The sequence below is a fragment of the Mustela erminea genome, chromosome 6, assembly GCF_009829155.1.
Source record: "Mustela erminea isolate mMusErm1 chromosome 6, mMusErm1.Pri, whole genome shotgun sequence".
NCBI lineage: Eukaryota > Metazoa > Chordata > Mammalia > Carnivora > Mustelidae > Mustela > Mustela erminea.
Genome location: NC_045619.1, coordinates 128,070,027 through 128,092,652, shown reverse-complemented (window position 1 = coordinate 128,092,652; position 22,626 = coordinate 128,070,027). Strand labels below are relative to the sequence as shown.

Here is a 22,626-nt window from a genome sequence, read left to right as displayed (position 1 = left end):
AGCAGGGAGTTTGCTTCTCCCTCTGATGCTCCCCCTTCTCATGCTCTCTCTTTCTCGCACTCTCATTTTCTCTTTCACAAATAAATAAATAAAATCTTAAAAAAAAAAAAAATAAGTCTTTGTCCCCTATAGTTAAATCGTTTTGAATAGTTAACGCAAACCTATCTTCAGAAGCCCTAAGCCTTTTCAGTTGGCAGCAGCTGGTCTCATACCGAAGCATCCCGATTGCGGTGAGCAGGAGGAGTGGTGGGCCCGGACTGGCCCTGACAACGCTCTTCCTGCCACATTATCCATCATTATTAACATTGCGGAGCCCTTAACAGAGCGTTGCAACTGGGGCGCCTGAGTGATTGAGTGACTTAAGCCTCTGCCGTCGGCTCAGGTCATGATCTCAGGGTCCTGGGATCGAGCCCCGCATCGTGCTCTCTGCTCAGCAGGGAGCCTGCTTCCCCCTCTCTCTCTCTCTCTGCCTGCCTCTCTGCCTACTTGTGATCTCTCTGTCAAATAAATAAATAAAATCTTTGAAAAAAAACCAGAGCATTGCCACTATGGTTAACTAATCATTTATCCTAAAGCTCAGTGTTTAGCCCAAGTAGTTTTTTCTTTCATCTAAAAGGAGAGATAAAATCTCCCACTTCCTGCAGAGACAGTTTCAATTTACCAGTTCCACTGAGGAAGCTTTGGCTGTGGAATCAGGAGTTTAAGTACCGATACAGTTAGCTCGTTTCTTCATTTGCATGGCACAGTGAATATTTAACATGGTAATGGTGAAATGTCAGCTTATCACTGACAGGTTACTAGTAATGTTCAAGTTGTTTTTACTTCTTTAAGGTGTGTCACGTACTTACTGCAAATACTTACATGCTTCTTTCCAACAGGTCCTTCAAGCACGTCTCTAGCCTGAAAGGAATCAAGGTTGGTATTCAGTATTTGTTTAAGTATCAGTAAATGATAACTACTTCTATTTACCTTAGATTATTACTTTGGCTCATCATAGGGAATTATTTCTGTTACCCTATATTCTGTCAGTTTCAGGTACGTTTGGAAAATATTACCTGTTAAGTGTCCTTTTCTAATTTCTAAACATACTCATCAAGTATATAATACTTTGCACACATTATGCTAATTTTTCTCACTTCATTGGTCAACGGCCAAAAATCTGACCACCCAGCAGTCCTGTCTATGTCGTACGCGTGCGTTTCTCTCCTCAGAATTCCTCTGTCAGGCCTCGCCTCCACCTTCCTCTGTGCTGTGCGCCCCTGTCCTGCCCGTCTTCGCCCTCGTACTTCATTGAAAATTTCTTTGTTTTATGTTCTCCAAAAGTGTCAGCCACCTTCACTTGTGCCCGCAGTTTCTGCCCTTTTTACTCTTAGCCTACGTATCTGTACTTGGAACGCGATCCTGTGAAAAACCTACATCACATTTCCTCTTTGATTCTATCGCTTTTCACTTTCTCAAGATCCCTCTCCCCTTTGCAAAATCGCTCTTGCCAGCGGCTCATTCGCCATCACAGAAGCACGTTCCACTGTGAACTATGTATTGTTTAAAAACCTCCCTTAAATCTACATCCCCCTCGATTTCCTATGCCTGTTTTCTCACAGCAAAACTGAAATTTTTGAAAAAAATTGTCTGTCGTGTCCACTTCCTCACATCACGTCTTTATCAGGCCGCACACACCAGAACGACAGTGCTCACGCCACAGCGACCAGAGCCGTTCAGGCTCCCAGACTAACAGTTATCTTCGATTTTTAACTTCTTTGACCTCTCAGTGGTCTCCGCACAATTTCCCACTCCCTTCCTAAAACATTTCTTCTGCTGGTTTCCATTTCTGCCTCTGCCTAATATTTAAAGTGGTGGCATGTCTTCAGCTGGTTCCAACCCTCTTTCCTCTCTGTCTGCCCTCACTGCCAACATGATCTTAACCAGGGTCTCCCAGAGTCTACACTGCCAGCCTTGGCCTCTTCCCTAAGCTGCAGCTCAGGTGGGCTGACGTCTTTAGGGGCGTGTTTAATAAGTGGTCACGGTTTAATGGCCAAAGAGATCCGGGTTACCCCCAGACATGATTATCTACCAGCTCTCCCCATCTCACGAAGTTCACTCTCCCCAGCTGTTCAAGCCCCAGATCTGGGCACTAGCCTTGTGGCTTCTTTCCCCGCCCCCTCTCATATCAAGTGTTATCCACTCGACCTTCAGGACACACTGTGAAGCTCTGCATTTCTCCCTGCCTTCACTTACGTTAACTTTGGCCCAGGCCACCATCGGGCCTCACCTGGATCCCTCCAGTAACACTTTCTTGGAGATCCCTCCAGTAACACTTTCTCCAGGTGGCAAGCGGGTGACCTTTGAACTGGGACCAGATAATATTACTCCTCCGATTCCGCACCTGATCACTTCCCATCACACTTCCTACCATGTCCCAAAAGACCCTAAACAATCTATTCAGGAGCTGTTTCTCACACTGAACAGCGAATATTTAAAATGAGAATGGGTGAGCGGCACCGGGGTGGCTCAGTCGGTTAAGCATCTGACTCGGCTCAGGTCATGATCTCAGGGTCCTGGGATCGAGTCCCACGTCATGCTCCCTGCTCAGCCGGAAGTCTGCTTCTCCCTCTCCCCCTGCCCCCCAACCCTGCTTGTGCTCTCTCCTGCTCAAATAAAATCTTTTAAAAAAAATGAATAAAATAAAATAATAATGGTAAACATACTTAATCATTAACTATACATCCTCTCTGAAGTTTGCTTTTTCCTGACCTTTCATGGATGGCCCCTTTTAAAATTTTTCCTCCACATTTCATCTTTTAAAAATTCTTTCTTCAGGGGCGCCTGGGTGGCTCAGTGGGTTAAGTCTCTGCCTTCAGCTCAGGTCATGATCCCAGGGTCCTGGGATAGAGCCCCACATCGAGCTCTCTGCTCAGCGGGGAGCCTGCCCCCGCTACCCGCCTGCCTCTCTGCCTACTTGTGATCTCTGTCTGTCAAATAAATAAATAAAATCTTTAAAAATAAAATAAAATAATTCTTTCTTCAGGAGGCCTTGCCATAACAGCCCCAACTTCTAGCCATGACTCAGTCATTCGTTACTGTGTCTCCCTGTTCCTCTCCCAAATGGTACTAATCTCAGTCTGATCATTTTCTTGTCTTTTTCATTCTGATTTGTCTTTTCTCACTAAAATATGAGCTCTTGAAAGCAGGAATATTTCACTTTTAATTTAATGATTAAAAATTCCTGCACTTTTAAAAAATGATGGTAGTCAATTCAGTTTTTTTTTTAATGAGACCAGAAATTTTTCTAATGTAATTGGTAACAGTAGTATTTTTTTTCAAAAATAACCCTTCATTTGGAACATTAAAGATTTTATTTTTAGCAAATTAATTTCAATGTGCAAACGTTGATACAAAGAGAAAGCTGGTGTTTTACTATATTTTCTTGGCCTTTTCTGTAGATGGTAGACAGCCAGAAGTCATCAGAAGACTCTGGATCCAGGAAAGATTCTTCCTCAGAGGTTTTCAGCGATGCTGCCAAGGAAGGGTGGCTCCACTTCCGACCACTTGTCACCGACAAGGGCAAGGTAGTACATTTTCTCAGCTGCTGTGGGTATATGAAATGCAGTCCCTGTAAAATAGCACATGAAGTCTGGATAGACAAATGGCAAATTACCCAGAAGAGAGAAGAAAATATCACCTCTAGATAGCTTTTTCTGCATAAAGGAAGTAAACATTTTTTAATTCTAATCAATGATTTAATTTTATATTTTTCATCCTGTGTATCAACTGCAAATAGAATATACAGCCCTATATTTTGCCAACAAAAAAGAGAAATCAGAGTATTTAAGAAGGAGCTCAGCTTTTCTTATTAAATAGTTTATTAGCCATAGATTTTCCCAGAGTCTTCCTTTAGGGAGTGGCAGTTCTCCATATTAATAATTTAAAATTTTTAATTTAGCTTGTCCCAGTTTTTCCTTTTAAATTGCCTTTATAATTTGTTCCTTTCACTTTATTTTATAAATATTGGATTATAAAAATGAGTATCACAGTATTTATATGCTTCATTAAGTAGATTTCAATATAATAAAAACTTTACCATAAAATTGCTTACAATATTTAGGCAGGTAAGTTATAAAAAAATTTTTGATACTGTCAAGAGTCTAATTTTTAAGAAAACCCAACTTGCATATGGATTTTGTGCCGGACCATATAAAGTTGATCAGTTTTGTTAGTTTCATTCATTACTCATGCCTGTTGTTTTGGAATCTCCTTATGTAGTGTTTGTCTTAAGCCTTACTCTCAACTCAAAAAAATTTTTTTTGATGGATTTTTTTCTTATTTTCTATTCTCTTAGCATTTTTATATATTTTATATATTTTGCTACTCTTCTTTTACCTTACTTACTTTATTCAGTTTCTCTTACTTACTTTGTTCGTGAACAATACAACAGGTTTTTTTTTCCCCAACCAGATTAAAGTTGATTTTGGTCAGGAATACCTTGCCCAGCTTGGTTTCTGCTCTAGGGTTTGTCATTCCTCTCCTAAGAAGCAGATGCGATCTCGGGCGCCTGGGTGGCTCAGTGGGTTAAAGCCTCTGCTTTCGGCTCCAGTCATGATCCCAGGGTCTTGGGATCGAGCCCTGCATCAGGCTCTCTGCTCAGTGGGGACCCTGCTTCCTCCTCTCTCTCTGCCTGCCTCTCTGCCTACTTGTGATCTCTGTCTGTCAAATAAATAAATAAAATCTTAAAAAAAAAAAAAAAAGCAGATGCGATCACGAAGCAGACACCCGCTCTAACCGCTGGGTGTACACGTGTGTGTGAACAGTGTTGCTTGATGTGTTTGTCCTGCCCTGAGACTGAGCCAAGCATGAAGTGTCCCCGCACTGTTCCGTGTTTTCCAGCGAGTTGGTGGAAGTATTCGGCCGTGGAAACAGATGTATGTTGTGCTTCGGGGACATTCGCTTTACTTGTACAAAGACAAAAGAGAGCAGACGACACCATCTGAAGAAGAGCAGCCCATCAGCGTCAACGCCTGCTTAATAGACATCTCTTACAGCGAGACCAAGAGGAAGAACGTGTTTCGGCTTACCACGCCGGATTGCGAGTGCCTGTTTCAGGCCGAAGACAGAGATGACATGCTCGCGTGGATCAAGACCATTCAGGAGAGCAGCACACTCAACGAGGAGGTGTGTGTCCAAGTGACAGAAATCAAACCAGGTTCTTTCATCAAAAGGAAAGCTCAGGTGTACCTACTTTATATTACTTTCACTTATGTTGGGATCAGCATTACTGAACTACAAAAATAGATAATTCATATATTTTGCTTACTTTTTCAGAAGCAGGATCAGGACTAGTCCTGGTCATTACCTTTATGACTAAATCATTCCAGATCTGGTTCCTTATCTCAAAGACAGGATTATTATGGGGCTTACAGTGTAGTGAAGATACTTACCAGAACAAATTACTGTGTAAATACAAAGAGATACAGATACGAGGATTTTCATTCATGAGATACGCACTGGAGAATATAATAGAGCCTGCTGTCAGACAGTTCTGGCTTCGAAGAAAACTTGCATTGTCAGAAATCTTGCAAAAAGCCAATTTTTTTTTTTTATTAAGGAATGTTCGGGGACTTGAGAGTTTCTGGCTCATAGCCATCAGGATAGTTTTTTACAACAGGAACTTCATTGGTAATGTAGTATCTCTAGCATATGTAATTATACATTTGACAGAGCAGATTCCACAGTGATTAAGTCTAGCTTTTGCTCAAGAGTATCTTTTAATATCATTAACACAGTTTTTCTTACATGTTGTTCTCACTTTTCGTGCTCACTGTTATGACAAAAAAAAAGTACGCAGTGTTCTCTTCCCTTAAGTCACGGGACACAGGGACACCCACGTTAATTGTGAGGTTGTGCAAAATATGTTCTCTAATATAGTCATTTCCAGTTATGTCCAATTCAAATTGTAAAAACTTAGGTCATAGGAAAAATGACTGTGCCCTTTTTCTCTGATAGTTTACACCCCTGCCTTGTTTGTGGTTAAAAATAAACACCAGATCTGTGTCAAATCAACCTTTGTTCTCTAACCAGCACTGTGAAGAAAGCATCGGACATGCATGTTTGCAAAGTAAACAGGGAAAATAAGAATGTTTTACATGAATAAGTCTCAGCAACCATATGAATGTGTCCTGTTACTGTCATCAGCATTTTGCATCAAGGACACTGGCAAAGAGAGGTTACGTAATTTCCATAAGGTCACACAGCTGTTAAGTATCAGGGCCTGGGACTTAAACCCCGGCCATCTCAGTCTAGATCCTAACCATAGGATCTCTCAACTGATAAGTAGGAAGAATATTTGAACTGAGATTATTTAACTCCAAAGCTTATATCTGTAAATTTTATTGCTCGTTATAATCAAAATGAAACAAGTAATTAAAAAAAAAAGTTGATGCTACATGTCAATCTATAATTGAAATCAGTAGAAAAAAGTCATCACTTCATGGTGAAATCAGAGTTTACCATACAGCATATTATAAAAGCTAATCTATTAAGGTTGAAATGCCCAGTTTTGAGCTTTTTCTCTTCTGGTAATATCAGTGCCACTTCTGACACTAAATGACCCTCTGTCTCACTGCTCCTGTAAATTCATCATTAACAAATTTTGACAGTATTTTTCCGTCTTTTATCCAACTGTCTTATTTTGAAATGCTGATCAGTCCTTCTGGGATTAGAGAGAGAGGAACAAACAAAAAAAAAAACTGGCCTGCTGCTTCCCAGTCGTTTATAAAAAAATGTCACATCAGTAAGTTTGAGCACCTGCTGCTTGCTGGTACTATTCTAGGGATTGTAGGAGTACAGACAATAAACAGAAAGCTCTTTTGGCAGTGGATGGGGGGTACTTGGATCATTTCTTGCATAGTGATTTTGGATGGTGATGTGGAACAGAGATTTTTAAACAACTCCACTGAGAGTCTAGGGGCCGGATGGGCTAAGCAGTGCGTACAACAGAGCCTCAGAAGAGTAGAAATCCCGACTCATGTTTCGAATTGACTTTCTAATCTAACCTCCTGTTTATTCTGTAGGACACTGGAGTGACTAACAGGGATCTAATCAGCCGAAGAATCAAAGAATATAACAGTCTGATGAGGTGAGAATCCCACGACGCCTACAACTTAATTTGGATGTAAAATGCCCTACAGTTGTTAAGAAATGTTCATTTCTTTCAGCAGCAAAGCAGAACAGTTGCCAAAAACACCTCGCCAGAGTCTGAGCATTCGGCAGACTCTGCTTGGTGCTAAATCAGAGCCAAAGACCCAAAGTCCGCACTCTCCCAAGGAAGAGTCAGAAAGGAAACTTCTCAGTAAAGGTACTGATGGTAGTGTTCCTGCATAAATTTAACAAAGACGATGGTTTAAAGTTGGGGTTTTAAAGGTATTTCATGGGGCGGCTGGATGGCTCAGTTGGCTAGGCCTCTGACTCAATTGTGGCTCAGTTCATGATCCCAGAGTCCTGAGATGGAATCCCGCATCGGGCCGCATGCTGAGCAAGGAGCCTGCTTATGATGGGCTCTCTCCTTCTCTGTCTGCTCTTCCCTGCCACTTCTGTCTCTGTCTTTCACTCTCTATAAAAAATTTAAAATAATAAATAAATAAATAAAAGTATTTTATGTTCTTCTGTACCATTTCTGCTGACCTCAGTCCTGTGCGAGCTAGCTCAAAGGTGACCCTGGGCCCCATCTAGGCTAATGGGGTTTTCCCTTAAGGTGAGTCTTTGTCTTGTAATAAAGATGAAATGAAGGAAGATATACATCTACACAAAAGGCACTACGGATTTAATGCAGGGGATCCAGGCACTGTTACTTTTGAAATAAAACCATCATGTTTCTTTTTGCTAAAATCTCACTACTGAGATGTCACGCTGATCCTGTTTTCTTGACTGTTTTAAAGAAAACCATGGTGCAGATTGTAAAAGGGTAGAAAAGCGTAACTGATTCCGATTTAATTATATGGGAGGTTAAAAGGAATGCTATATTAGGAAGAGAATATAATACAATATTTTTGATAAATATAGGATCTGTCATTTATAGTACAGGACTCTGATGTATATAAATCTTGATAAAAGGCTCTTAAAGTCATGATTTAAACTTGCTTGTTTCCATTTTCTTTTTCTTTTTTCTTTTTTTTTTTTTGCATAAAATCAAAAGATGATACCAGTCCCCCAAAAGACAAAGGCACATGGAGAAAAGGCATTCCAAGTATTATGAGAAAGACATTTGAAAAAAAGCCCACTGCTACTGGAACCTTCGGTGTCAGATTGGATGACTGCCCACCAGCGCATACCAATCGGGTAGGAGACCCCAGCCTCCCGCACTTCCTACGGTCATTAGTTCTGCTGGAGGCCTTATAGGACCCGAGTACACAGCCCCTCAGATGACACAGAGTATCTGTTAATCTGATGAGTATCTTCCTCTTCATAGCAGACCCAACTTCCCTAAGCATTGCTGGCGCATAAGGCCGTGTTGAGTAATTTCATCTATAATTTCACCTAATGCTCTTTTTCTAACGTATTGACTCTGAGATAGAGTAATGATTCGTCCATTAGGAATGTATCTGAAATGGTAAGAGTTCATGTTCAAATCCTGTGTGTTTCTGCTTCTAGCACCTTAAAAAAAGGATGAGAACAAGAACCTGATTAAGAAAGTATAACACATGTAAATGTGCGTGTGTGCACGCACGTGTGTCTCTGTGCGCGTGTGCGTGTGCCTGGCGTCTGTGAGGTTTCCGTGTCATGAGTCGCGATGTTATTCTCTCCCCCCCTTCTCCTTTGGACTTTACTCGTCTTTATTCACGGGTGCTGCTCCCACATTCTCTTCACTTCAGACTTGCCTCATTTCCTCTTCGATGTTCATCTCCTGGTCTTGACCTATTCATTCTCCTCCCACTGTCCCAGATTTCTCTTGCTGCTTCTGCTCCATTCCCGGCTCTGCAGTCAATGTCTCTCTTCTGTGTTTTCTCTCTATCAAATAGCAGAGATGTATGTATTTTGTCTCAGACGGAAAGGGCCTCTTAGCTACGATATGTATCTACTAACAAATAGAAACGTTTGTGCTGTATTAAATAAAATATTTATTTCTTGTTTTGCAGTATATTCCATTAATAGTTGACATATGTTGCAAATTAGTTGAAGAAAGAGGTCTTGAGTATACAGGTATTTATAGAGTCCCGGGAAATAACGCAGCCATTTCAAGTATGCAAGAAGAACTCAACAAGGGGATGGCTGACATTGACATACAAGATGACGTAAGTGTGTTTATTTCCGTCTGAATACCTGATCTGTGGTTCTTTTCCCCCTTTGATGGTATTGACTACAAAAACACCATGTTTCTCTTTTACCCACCTAGAAATGGCGAGATTTGAATGTGATAAGCAGTTTATTAAAATCCTTCTTCAGAAAACTCCCTGAGCCTCTCTTCACAAATGGTGAGTGAACTCCCACAAAAGATACCAGTTGAAACAGTTTAAAATTACATTGTTGGAAAGCCAAAGACTATTGATATTTTGTCAAAGGAAGCAGGAGATTTCATTCAGTTGTTACTTCTCTGTAAAGCATAATTATGGCTATTTTTTGTCACTGGGATTTTTTTTCTTATGGATAAATTTCAGTGAAAAATGAGAATTTATCCTGTCATTTAGGTTCAGTAAAATAGAAGTTACCCTGTTTATCCATATTTGCTTGCCAAGTTAAAAATATATTATTATTCGCTGTCAAAAGTCTTCAGACACAATAAAGTACAATTAGTAGAAAAACGTTTTTTCAGTCAAGCCAAATATTTAACTTATATAAGACACTGTTCTTGATGTTGTGGTTGGGGGATAAAAGGGAGTGAAGACTATAAATACAGGACGGTTCTCTCAGAGAACTCACATTTTAGGGAATTTTATTTGATGATAAGACTTGGGGAGTCATTGAAAATGATAGCTGTTTTGGAGACTTACATTTCAAAGGCCATTTGGGGTCATCCCTACATTTAAATTTTGTATTGGGTTTTGAAGCCAAACCTTAAAAGAAATCTCGATCACAACTCACCTAAGCAATTTGAGATAAACTTGTTTTATTCTTCTTATTGTTGTTGTCAGATAAATATGCCGATTTTATTGAGGCCAATCGTAAAGAAGATCCTCTAGACCGTCTGAAAACGTTAAAAAGACTAGTAGGTATTATTTTATATTTTTGGAGGTGCAACTGAAATTCAGCCTCTAAATCCATCATGAAAATAATATGTTTCAGATTCACGACTTGCCCGAACATCATTATGAAACTCTGAAGTTCCTTTCCGCTCATCTGAAAACAGTGGCAGAAAATTCAGAAAAAAATAAGGTGTGTAAAGTATATATTGAAGAAGTGTGCTTTCGGGGTTTTAGTTGAAAAGATACGCGTCATTGCTTCACGTCAATTAAAATCATGGTTATAATTCAACAAAACCTCTCAAATACACACTCTTGGCCAGGGAGCCCCTCTAAAGATCACTCTTCAAAGCAAAAGATCCCAAAATATCAATTGTCACCATTTTGAAAAGACATTTCCTTTTCTATTTGTCCAGCAAGAAAAATGGAAGTCAAAAATTTTACTTCCTTTTTCATCTGTGCATTTGCTATACTTTTGTGCAATGCAACAATCAAGTTGTACCAAACAGTATACAGGGAAAACTGACAGACATGTTCTTTTTTTTTGTTTTGTGTTCCGTTTTAAGCAGAGAGGACCTTCTTCTTTGTTGTTTGTTTGTTTAACAGAATCACATCTCCTTTGTCAAACACACCAAAATGTGTTATCCCTTCATATTATCTACTGCTCAGTTCATGTTCAGTTTTTCCAGATTGATTTCAAGAAATGTCTTTTCCCCCCCTGGTTGTTTAAATCAGTATCTAAACGTTCACACCGTGTGTTCAGTTGATATGTTATAATCTTAATTTTATATCACTTTTTTTTTAAGATTTTTGGGTTTTGTTTTTTAATTTTTTTTTTAAGATTTTATTTATTTAGGGGTGCCTGGGTGGCTCAGTGGGTTAAGCCTCTGCCTTCGGCTCAGGTCACGATCCCAGGGGCCTGGGATCGAGTCCCGCATTGGGCTCTCTGCTCAGCAGGGAGCCTGCTTCTCCTCATCTCTCTCTCTGTCTGTCTCTCTGCCTATTTGTGATCTTTCTCTCTGTCAAATAAATAAATAAAATCTTTAAAAAAAAAAAGATTTTATTTATTTATATGACAGAGAGAGATCACAAGCAGGCGAGAGGCAGGCAGAGAGAGAGAAGGGGAAGCAGGCTCCCTGCTGAGCAGAGAGCCCGATGCGGGGCTCGATCCCAGGACCCTGAGATCATGACCTGAGCTGAAGGCAGCGGCTTAAACCACTGAGCCACCCAGGAGCCCCTATATCATTATATTCCATTATTCATGGTTGTTGCCTCTATACCTTTAGAGGTTGCAAAACAATAATTTTCTGAATCTCGGGCATTACTTAAAAATATAGAAACAAAGTCATCTTGGCTTGTGGAGAAGAGAAAAAACAGAACACCACAAGCTCAGAAACACTGCTGTCACCTTTTCCCTAAAGGTCCTGCCTGCTGAAGGTCAAGCAAAATGCTTTCATTCAGGTCAGTTTAGCATCTGTCATGTTCCAGAAGACAGTTGCTCACAGTTGTAGTAAGGCTGGGGTTTGAGAACAGGATCAAACCCTATTACCTGTGGGACGTTTACAAGCAGTGTTATAATATCCCTTAGATTCTCAATTTCCTCAACAGTGATAGGACATAAAAGGAAAAAGGAACAAAAGAGAATGAGAGAAAGAAAGAAAGAGCTAGTATCAATTAATGGTACAGTTTCCAGAAGTTCATCCAGAAAATTCTCAGTATAATTGTAGCTGAAATATTTTCTAATTATTTCCGCATTTCCCAAAGCCCATTACATCATTCATCACTTTTGCTGGATGTCAGCAGTGCAGGGGACATAGCATCTGATGGTCTCATTAGTTTAGAAAGCACCGAATTAAGCAAAATGTAACAGTTATGTAATGTTACATAAACAATGTAATGTAATTTTTATGAACAAAAATTCTTTACTGTAGAATTTATTCTGGCTTTACTATATTAACTAACACTGTGCCTACATGTGTGGGACGTCTTTCCAGAAATACAGAATTTTCCTTGGGTAATTAATGACTAAATAAGGGATGAACTACTTATGTTCCCAGCTTTAGGTAAGAGCCAGCTAAAACTATATACCCACATAGTAAATACGACTGTATATGCATAGATAATAATGCGTGCATTATTACAAAAACTGAAACAAAATCCTAGTAGACAAGAACCCAGTAAAAAATTTTGCAGAAAACCTTTGAGATGGACTTGATTTTCTGAGCCACTTTGACCAGTGCAGATTTGGGAATAAGATGACATCCTCCAGCGGGAGAATAAGAAACATGCCTGTGCGCCCAGTTCAAGTCAGCCCTTCCTGCAGTCAGATTTTCTTTCCACTAGGTCAGCTTGCTCTGAAAATACTGGCTTTGATCACAATTTCTCCTTATATCTCTGTCTTGAGCAGAGATATGAGGATGCATGTGTTATGGTAGATGACATATTTGATGCTGAGCAGTTGCTTCGGAACAGGAGATCTGTGCATTTTCTGTTTTCCGGCATACCTGAAATGTGTTTGTGTACATGTGTGGGCATGTGTGCGGCTCTCCCAAAATGGGATAGTAGTGTGCTTCCCTAAACCAGTTCGACTTTCTGAGTTCTGCAGTGATTTATTTTATTTATTTATTCATTCATTCATTCATTCATTCATTTACCCCCCTGGTAAGTTTTCAGGGTTGGTTAAAGCTATTTGACATTTTAATCAAATCCTGACTTCAAAATACACCAGACGCTATAGGATACAACAAAGGAAAACAAAAGATCTATACCTTTGATAATTGTATAATTAAACAAGGAATACAAAATACCATGGAAAAGAATGTCCAAACATAGAAGCATGATATATTGAGGTGTTCAGGTTGGCACAAGGATAAGCAAAGAGCTTTGGAAGTTTTTGTTGAAGTAAAAATTGGTCAAAAAAGAATATTTCTGGACATTGGGTTTTTAAGTGTTAGCACTTTTGATGTACCATGGGGGCAAGTTTGAAAAAGGTAATATGTCTTCGAACATTTTTTTCTAGTTGTTTTTTTGGTTGTTGTTTTTGTTGTTGTTTTGCTTTTTTAGTTTTTGAGGGGAAGAGTGTTGCCCTATTCTTTGTAAGGTTTTTTTTCCCTTTGATTTTAATATTTTTGTCAGTTAATGTAGCTCTTGTATTACTAGTTTTGCAGCAGATCAATTGCTTGCAATCAAAGACTTCATGGAAAAAATGAATGCCAGTTAAACACAGTACATTGTCATTAAAGCAGGAAAAAGACGTTAAGTGTAGATTAGCTTATAGAAAGCCTAACTAGGAAGCATTAGTTTTTTTATACACAATCAGTCACCGTTCTTCTTTGAGTTCTTTTTCATCAAAAGAGCCTTTCAGAAATAAAATGCCAAACACACGATGGGAATTTAAGCCTGCTTTCTTAAGAAAAATTCTGATATCTTTCAATAACATCCTTTGTTCCAGATGGAACCAAGAAACCTAGCGATAGTTTTTGGTCCAACTCTTGTGAGAACATCCGAAGACAACATGACCCACATGGTCACTCACATGCCAGACCAGTACAAGATCGTAGAGACACTTATCCAGCACGTAAGTTCAGGCTTCACCTCATCAAGAAAATAATTTTCTTGTGAGCAGCTGGTGTTTGGTAGGGCAGAATATGGTTGTAATTTTTGTTTTCTAAGAAAACTCCTCCCCCCCAGTATTATCCTCCAAAATATAGATATATTATGGGGGTCCTTTAGTTTCTCTTTTCACCTTTTTTTATTTTAAATTTTAGCATGACTGGTTTTTCACAGAAGAAGGTGTGGAAGAACCTCTTGTAAGTATCGTCCGTCAGCCTTCGTACTGACTTTTTTCATTCGGGACACAAGCTCCTGACCCAACAGCGTCAACTTCCTGCTTTGTATGCTATTGTCCGCTTTGCACCCCGGAAGCAGGTCTATAGCTCCTCAGTTTCCGGTCAAGTGAAAATACAAGTATGATGCTTATTTCGTAGTTAATTAATGACGTGTAAATGATGTAAAAAGTTAAGCACGTGTGCTCCACTCAGGAAATGTGTCTTTTACTAAATGTTGTTTGAATTTTAAAGAAATTATCTTTGAAGAGATGTTGAAGAGATCTTTGTTTATTAACCATAGACAACAGTGCAGGAGGAAAACACAGTAGACTCCCAGCCAGTGCCCAACATAGATCATTTACTCACCAACATTGGAAGGACAGGAGTCTCCCCGGGAGATGTATCAGGTAACTCTTGCCTGGGCAGTACCGATCTGGTTAAGGTTAAGCCAAATCCTCGTAACACGAAAGAACGAAATCAATCATAAGTAACAATTCACTATGATTTTTTTTCCTTTTCTTCTCCTTTTTTTTTTCCCCCTTTCTACTAATAAAAAACCGAATCTTCCTTTTCTGATTGATCTCAATTATCTTCCAGTGACTCTAATGCCATTGGCAGTGCATGGGATTGTAATGCTTGTCAGAGTGGAAATCTGAGGGAAATGAGCATGCAAACCACTGTTTTGTTCTTTTTTTTTAATTCACAGTTTCCATGTAATAGTCATCACAAGGTAAAACAGATATATGCTGCTGAATATGTGGTTGCTGTGATGGCAGAAAGTGTGATCGAGACTGTACAAGTAGTTCTTATTCTTGAGCTAGACGTTCTGTTTAAAAGCAGCAAGTGAAGAATGTCGAACTACTAATGGGCGCCATTTTCATAAATACAGCATATTATTTGTCGCTACAGATATCACAGTAGAAGTCGAACTGATTTGACATTTTCTTCTGTTCTCTCTTGCCGCCCTAATGTGTGGTTAAGTAGCAGTTTTCATAGGCTCTTTTGCTGACGATTTTCTCCCGCCGAACTGTTGCACTATATCTAGCATGTTATTTCACACGCTGTTCTCCCTTTGTCTCTAGTTCTTGTTTGAGTCCTAAAGGGTTTTTTCAGCACTTACTGACACAGGCAAATCTATACTGATGTTGCACAGGCGAAGTGGGAGGAGTCTATCACACGGTAATGTCGCTAGTGGATTCTGTGGTGGCCCTGATGGACAGCTGGAGCTGTAGGAAGAAGGCGGACTGCTGTCCACACTGTAGCTGCCTTGTCTGCAGAAACCCCCGATTCTTGTAAATGCAAACACGGCTGATCTGTGGTGTAAATTTTCTCGTAAAGATTATTGTAAACAGATCAATACTACTTTCTTAAAAGTTTTTCTGCTGTTTCTTGTTATTTCTGAAGCAGACCGAGAGGAGAAATAGCATGGTATGGTCTACCAGTTCTTAAAGTCATAAAGCATTTAGCCATGTGTTCAAAGGGGCGTGGCACGGGGCTCAGCTCATTAACCTTGAAAATCAATTTCCCTCAACTTGAAAGACAAAATTTCCCAATTGGTCTTCTCCCGACTAGTGCTAGCCCCTTCCTACCCTCTTTATACTTGTATAATCTGAGTTTTTGCCAGACAGTGAAAATTATGGTCTCCATTTTTCCATTTCCATAATAGCATTTGTGATAGATAACTACAAAACTGGTAGCAATTTAACCAAACTAGTCAAAAGGATCCCTGACTGCACAGATGTGAAACTGGGGTCTGAAGCCCAAAGATCAGCATTACTGAAAAACCAAAGTGACCTGGAAGCAGGGTTTCCTAATGCATCCAGATGCATGCAAATACATGCTTACAAAATATGAGTTTGACAGTCTGACAAAAATCAACGTAAACGCACCGAGTATGAGTGTCTCGATTTGTAGCTAGGACAGCCAACCATCTTGAAAGTTCTACATTGTGTATCAGTTTCACATACAGGATGTGGCACATAGTACAATTCTTAAAAAGGTCTTCCAGCTTCTTTACTGCTAGATTTAATATTTAGAAATCTTGATAAACACTAGTGTTTCTGTTTTTGTTTAGTACAGGGCTCCTTTGCCATTCCTCTCATTGAGCTGATTCTGCCTACAATTCACAGCATCCTTTCATGGCGGTGGCTTTCTGTGGTGCAGCTTGCATCTTTGTGAGCTCTGACTATCCACTGTGTTCTCTTGTTTTGTTTGAGTTTTGCTTTCTCATTTCGTTCTGTGCCTGTCTTTTCCATAAGTTTTGCATTGTTTGTTGAAAGCAGCAAAGATTGACTGATACTGACCATGTTTTGTTTAACTTCTCACAGATTCAGCTACTAGTGACTCAACAAAATCCAAGGTAAATGGTTTCATACAATTCTGAACTGCCTGGTAGTGGGGGAGTTTCCTTCTGGCTGATTGTTAGGACTAGAGCGCATCCCTCTCTCTGTCAGATGACACAGACCCACAGAGTCTTTGAGAGGGAAAAATGAGTTCGTAGACTGTGGTAGAACAAGGGATTGTGCGTTGGAATGTTGGGTTTCTCTCGGCATAGTTTAGCCTACTACAGAGGAGTAGACCCCTTGTTTCTTAAATTCATAAATCTGAACATTTTCTAACGTACACAAAAGCAGAGACAATGCTATAATGAGTCCCCATGCAATCATTATCCATTCTCAACAATTAACATGTGGGTGGCCATCTGGTTCCATGTACATTTCACCCCCACTTCCCTCCCCCTGGACTACCTTGAAGCAAAGCCCAAGAGTCATGTTTCACCTGTAAATAAAGTAATACAGTTTTCATTATCATTACACATTCTTAAGAAAAAATATATTCTTGCCTGCCTTTCAGAAAAATCAGTATTTTTACATAATTTGTATTCTGTTGACACCACCAATTACAAATTTTGAGTAGCTCTGGGAAGTTCTTAGTCTTAGAAGGGTTTTTATTAATCCAGTTTATCCAAACTTGGATCTGCTGAGACAGTAGCAGCTAGAATTGTCAATAGATTTCTTACAACATCGTTCTATTTGGAAGTGAGACATATATATCATGTTTAAATATCATAGTGAGTTTGTCTGTGATTAAATTATAATTCTTGCAGGGCGCCTGGCTGGCTCAGTGGGTTAAGCCGCTGCCTTCGGCTCAGGTCATGATCTCAGGGTCCTGGGATCGAGTCCCGCATCGGGCTTTCTGTTCAGCAGGGAGCCTGCTTCCCTCTCTCTCTCTGCCTGCCTCTCTGTCTACTGTGATCTTTGTCAAATAAACAAATAAAATCTTTAAAAAAAAAAAATTATAATTCTTGCAGGAGATTTTACAAAGTGTTCCAGTCATATCATTCATTATCACTCACCCTGTATTTCTTAATGGCTTTTTGCCCCAACTTTTTATTTTGAAAAGTTTTAAACCTAGAGAAAAGTTACGAGGATAATAGTTAGCACCCAAACCTTTTGCCTTAGATTGTTAATTTGGTCCATCTTGATACATATCATTTGGGGGGGGAGGTGACTATTTGAGAATTACTTATAGACATGAAAACACTTTACCCTAAATGCTTCAGCGTGCACATTCTGAGAACCGGGCGTTCTCCTCTGTAATCACAGGGTAATTCTCATACCCAGGTAATTAACAGGAGTACACAACATTACTATTTCTAATGGAGTCTTTACACAAATTTCTCCAATTGTCCCAAGTCCCAATAATGTAAATGTAGATTGTTTTTTATTTTCCTATATAGGATGAAATTAAGGATCATCCCTTGCACTTTATTTTTTTTTAGGGCTGCTTTTGAGACTGTTTCCCCCCCCCCCAAGATAAGATTTCAGATTTAGATTTAGATTTGGATTGAGATTTGAGACCTGTTTGAAATTTCTTCCTTCCCCCTTATTAGATGTGTATTTCTTAACATGTCTTAGTCTCTCTCTCTAGCGGAAGCTGTTAAAATGTGGAGAACCAATGAAGCAGTGCACTGGATAACCAGGGGATTCTTTCTTACTTGTAGAAACAAAGTTCTGTTAATGGGCAGTTTCATTCTGGTGAATCCTTTTTAGTACAGCAGCCTAAGTTTTTACTTTTTCAAGACTTCAGGGTAGTAGTTTTAGTTTGTCTGGGATGTTTACGACCATAGAGAAGTCCACTCTGCTTCTCTTACTCAGCATACTCCCTGCCTTCCTGCTCGTCTTACATGGTCTCTGGTTCACCAGCGAGTGTTACTGACTCCCCCCACCATTCACTTAGCCAGTAGGCCTCCCGAGCAAACTGATGAAATAGTCGTCATCAAGGGTCTATCATGCATAGCTACCGAAGCCAAAAGCCTGCATTACAACTTTATCAGGGATAGTGCTCCCATGGTAAGGATTTAAGATCCTCAGTTGACCTTACGTTCTTCGAATTTTCTGATTTTGTTGTTACCTTGAGAGGCAAGTCTGAAGATCGAGTCTGGCTGAACTGATGGAAGACCAGAGAGTTCCCTTAGTGAGTTTACCCCATACAGTGTGTGTGTCATATGGTGTCTGTAATCAGGAAGGGGAAGTCAGTCACAGAGTTGTAGTAACCTATGTCAGGACATTATACTCAGCTGTGCCAGGATATTAACTCTTCAACCTGTGTTCCAGATTAAGGAACCTGAAGAACGTGGAGCCCCCAGGAGCAGGGGAAGTCAGGAGATGCAGGGAAATGAACGAGAATAGGAGCGCTAGACAGCTCTAAACACAAAACACGGCTCTGAAAGGTGGATGTATATGGGGCGTGACCCAGCCGCTAAACACCACCAGTTGCCAAGAAACGGACCTAGTTGAATAGAAGTAACAGTCTACCTCATGATCAGGTCCCAAGGAGGTATAAAAAACTACGTTCTGTCCGTGCTTCCGGAGCTTTAATAGAGTTAATGCAGTAAGAAACGTTTGGGGGAACACCTTTTCAGAAGAGGAACTCAGCGGTGTGCCTGTGCTCACAGTCTCATGTCTCTGATTTCTCGCAGGGTTCTTGGGGATCAGGAAAAGATCAGTATAGCAGGGAGCTGCTGGTGTCCTCCATCTTCGCAGCCGCCAGTCGCAAGAGGAAAAAGCCCAAAGAAAAGGCGCAACCCAGCAGCTCAGAAGACGAACTGGACAATGTATTTTTTAAGAAAGAAAACACAGAACAGAGTCACAATGACATTAAAGAAGAATCCAAAAAAGAGAGTGAGACATTGTGCAGAAAACAAAGGATCGCCATTTCCAAAGAAAACACGGCTAAGAAGGACCCCGGGGCTCCAAAAGACGAAAAGACGCCGCCCCGAAAGCAGAGCGCCACGTCGGAGGAGCCCTCCCCGCCGCACAGCGCCAAACCCCCGAAGTCGCCGGCGCCGAGCTGCCGCTTCCCGGGGCCGAGAGAGAGCCCCCGGCCGCCCGGCGCCCCCAGGTCCTGCCCCTTGGAAGAGCCGGGCTCCGACTCCGGCTCGCAGGCCTCCCCGGCCGGGCTCTCCGCGGGGAAGTGCGGCAGCCCGGGCGCGAGGCACCGCGGCTTTCTGGCCGCCCCGGGCGCCCTCGCGTCGGACTGCCCGGGCGCGCACCCCGCCGGCCTGGACGGCAGCCGGCTCAGCCCCGACGTGCGCTCGGTGGCCGAGAGCCGGGGCGATGAGGCGGACGACGAGCGCAGCGAGCGCGTGAGCGAGGGCCGCCCGGTGGAGACGGACAGCGAGACGGACTTCCCCGTGTTCCCGGGCGCGCTGGCGTCCGAGCGGCTGCTGCGGGGCCCGCTGCAGGACGCCGGCAAGGCGGGCCGCCGCAACTCGGAGGGCAGCGAGCTCAGCGGCACCGAGGGGAGCCTGACGCCCAGCCTGGACAGCCGGAGGCCGCTCTTCAGCTCCCACAAGCTCATCGAGTGCGACACCCTGTCCAGGAGGAAGTCGGGCCGCTTCAAGTCCGACAGCGGCGGCCTGGGGGACACGAGGGGCGACCGGGACAGCCCGGCCATCAGCAGGGTGTTCGACGTCATGAAGAAAGGCAAGTCCACGGGGAGCCTGCTGCCGCCTAGCAGGAGCGAGTCGGAGAAGCAGGAGCCCACCTGGAAGACGAAGATCGCGGACCGGTTAAAACTCAGGCCCCGGGCGCCGGCCGACGACATGTTCGGCGTGGGAAGCCAGAAAGCCGGCGCCGAGGCCGCCAAGCGCAAGAGCATCAAGCGGCGGCACACGCTCGGGGGCCACCGCGACGCGGCCGAGCTCAGCGTGCTCAGCTTCTGGAAGGCGCACGAGCAGGCGGCGGACAGGGACGCCGAGCTCTCCGCCGTCCACCGGCTGAAGCCCAAGTGCTCCGCCCAGGACCTGTCCATCTCCGACTGGCTGGCCCGGGAGCGCCTGCGCACCAGCGCCTCCGACCTCAGCGGGGCGGACGCGGGGGAGCCGGCGCCCCACGGCGGTGCCCGCGCAGTCGACGGGGCCGCGCCCGACGCGCCCCAGAGTTCGCAGCCCGCTGCAGGCGCTTCTCCGGGTCCCCCGGCTCCAGCCCCCAGGCCCCTTCTTTCCATACCGCCACGGTCACCCGACCAGATCAACGGAGAAAGCTTCCAGAACATGAGCCAAAATGCTAGTTCGGCAGCATTATAATGCCCAGCCTCGGAAACTGGCCGAAACCCCAGGCAGTGGAGCATAGTCTCATCCCGGTCTTTGATCTGGGGCATGTCCACTACAGCAACTGAAAAGCTACTGTTACACGTTCCAGTAACTCTGTAAATATTTTCTTGTACCAGAATTGTTATTATGCAGCCTTCATTTGGGCTGGTTTCATCATTCTGCACTGTGGAATAGCTTCACAGTGCATTACTACAGCCAGAAGAACATATATATATATGTGTGTGTGTGTATACATGCATATATATATATATATATATATATATATATATATATTTTACAAATGTTGGACAGTTGTATACAAATGAGCAAGCTATTTGTTGCAACTTACTACACAGTGTATACCCGAGATGACTGAAGCAAACATCGGCATTTGTGTGCAGCAAATTTGTTCTTTTGGTTTCATCACTAACAAAAGTGCCTCATCATAAAAATCCATTTGGTTATTAGGGTGCCATATTGTTAAAATTAGATAACTTACGTTGAATAAATAAATGCATTTTATTGGTAACAAATTTCATGACATTTAGCAGTTTTAACACAGGTGGATACAGAACTAGCATTCTCTCGTCATTCCAGGTGGATCTGAGTTTTATATTCAAACTTTTAATACAGTTTTTGAGTTTTGTGTGACTTGAATTTTTAATCTTTCTGTAAAATACGTAACTTAAATGAACATATTATATGTGTATCTTTTCTTCAGATACCAGATTTGATATAAATGTTGTAACATAGATGTGTAGATAGTGACCTGGATGGAACTGGCTTCTTTATCGAGAAGAATATAATTCTGCATGAGGACTTAATGAATCCAAACCTGTGTCATGCCTGTGTGCATACCCAATTAAACACTGGAAATAAAAATTGTTTTGGTGAACTTGGCATGTCTTGAAACTCACTGTAGTGTATTTTTAAATGTTACCCATTTATAACTGCCTTAATTGGTCCTGATTTAAAAATATATATATATATATTACCTACTCCGGGGGCAACTGGGTGGCTCAGTCTGTCAAGTGTCAGACTCTTGATCTTGGCTGGGATGTTGACCTCATGGTGGTGAGTTTGAGCCCGGAGCTGGGCTCCAGGATGGGCGTGGAGCCTACTTAAAAAAAAAAAAAAAAAAAAAAAAAAATTTACCTACTCTCTTTCTATATTCTACTTCTTTTTTTTTTTTTTTTTTTTTTTTGCTATGGCTGGGTAGGGATCTCTTACAAATGTTTACACTGGCCTAACCTCACTTCTGTACACAGATAATATTTAACTTTTCTAGCTAAAGTAATACGTGTTGTTTACTTTTTGTCGGCGATAATGAGTGAAAAGAATATGCATTTGGGAATCCGACCAACTCTACACTTCCTAGATATGTAAACGTGGACAAATTCTTTAACTTCTCTGAATTTATTCCTTCATATAAAAATGATAATAATATCTATTGTAAGGGTTATTGGATTTATTTATTTTTTTAAAGGTTTTATTTATTTATTTGACAGACAGAGATCACAAGTAGGCAGAGAGGCAGGCAGAGAGAGAGGAGGAAGCAGGCTCCCCGCTGAGCAGAGAGCCCAGTGCGGGGCTCGATCCCAGGACCCTGAGATCATGACCTGAGCCAAAGGTAGAGTCTTTAACCCACTGAACCACCCAGGAGCCCCGGGTTATTGGATTTAAATGAGATACTCCAGATACAGCGCCTGCCACACTTGACTTGCAAAATCTGTCAAACCTATTCTAAAAAACTAACAGATACTTAAAATCTCAGAAGGGTAAGACTGAAAGGGCCTTAAAAATCATCAAATCTAGTGGTTTTCAACCCTGCCAGACCCAATATTCTCATTTTGTATAGTTTTTGATTTCTCCTTTACTATTCTGCAGTGAAATTCACAGATAATGTAACCTACCTGAAAACAAATCTACATATATAGTTTTAATTTTATTCAATATAGTATGGGATGCCCCTGATTTTCTTATTATTATAGAAAAGAAAAGGAAAGTGATTTATAATAAAGGAATAAGCATTTCAGTA

General features: G+C 41.5%; 1 protein-coding gene across 1 annotated transcript in view; it reads left to right on the top strand.

Annotated features, from left to right (window-relative positions):
- The window catches only part of ARHGAP21 (Rho GTPase activating protein 21), a 136,273-nt gene extending 114,785 nt beyond the window's left edge, over nucleotides 1-21,488 (top strand). The window contains 16 exon segments of the mRNA XM_032349643.1: nucleotides 879-915; nucleotides 3,441-3,566; nucleotides 4,882-5,166; nucleotides 7,065-7,129; nucleotides 7,212-7,348; nucleotides 8,186-8,328; nucleotides 9,126-9,281; nucleotides 9,383-9,461; nucleotides 10,119-10,192; nucleotides 10,270-10,359; nucleotides 13,618-13,743; nucleotides 13,934-13,975; nucleotides 14,295-14,400; nucleotides 16,321-16,352; nucleotides 18,975-20,579; nucleotides 20,581-21,488. Of these exon segments, the coding sequence (XP_032205534.1) occupies nucleotides 879-915; nucleotides 3,441-3,566; nucleotides 4,882-5,166; nucleotides 7,065-7,129; nucleotides 7,212-7,348; nucleotides 8,186-8,328; nucleotides 9,126-9,281; nucleotides 9,383-9,461; nucleotides 10,119-10,192; nucleotides 10,270-10,359; nucleotides 13,618-13,743; nucleotides 13,934-13,975; nucleotides 14,295-14,400; nucleotides 16,321-16,352; nucleotides 18,975-20,579; nucleotides 20,581-20,628 (3,151 nt within the window). The 3' untranslated portion in view covers nucleotides 20,629-21,488.
- The last annotated feature ends 1,138 nt before the right edge of the window (nucleotides 21,489-22,626 follow it).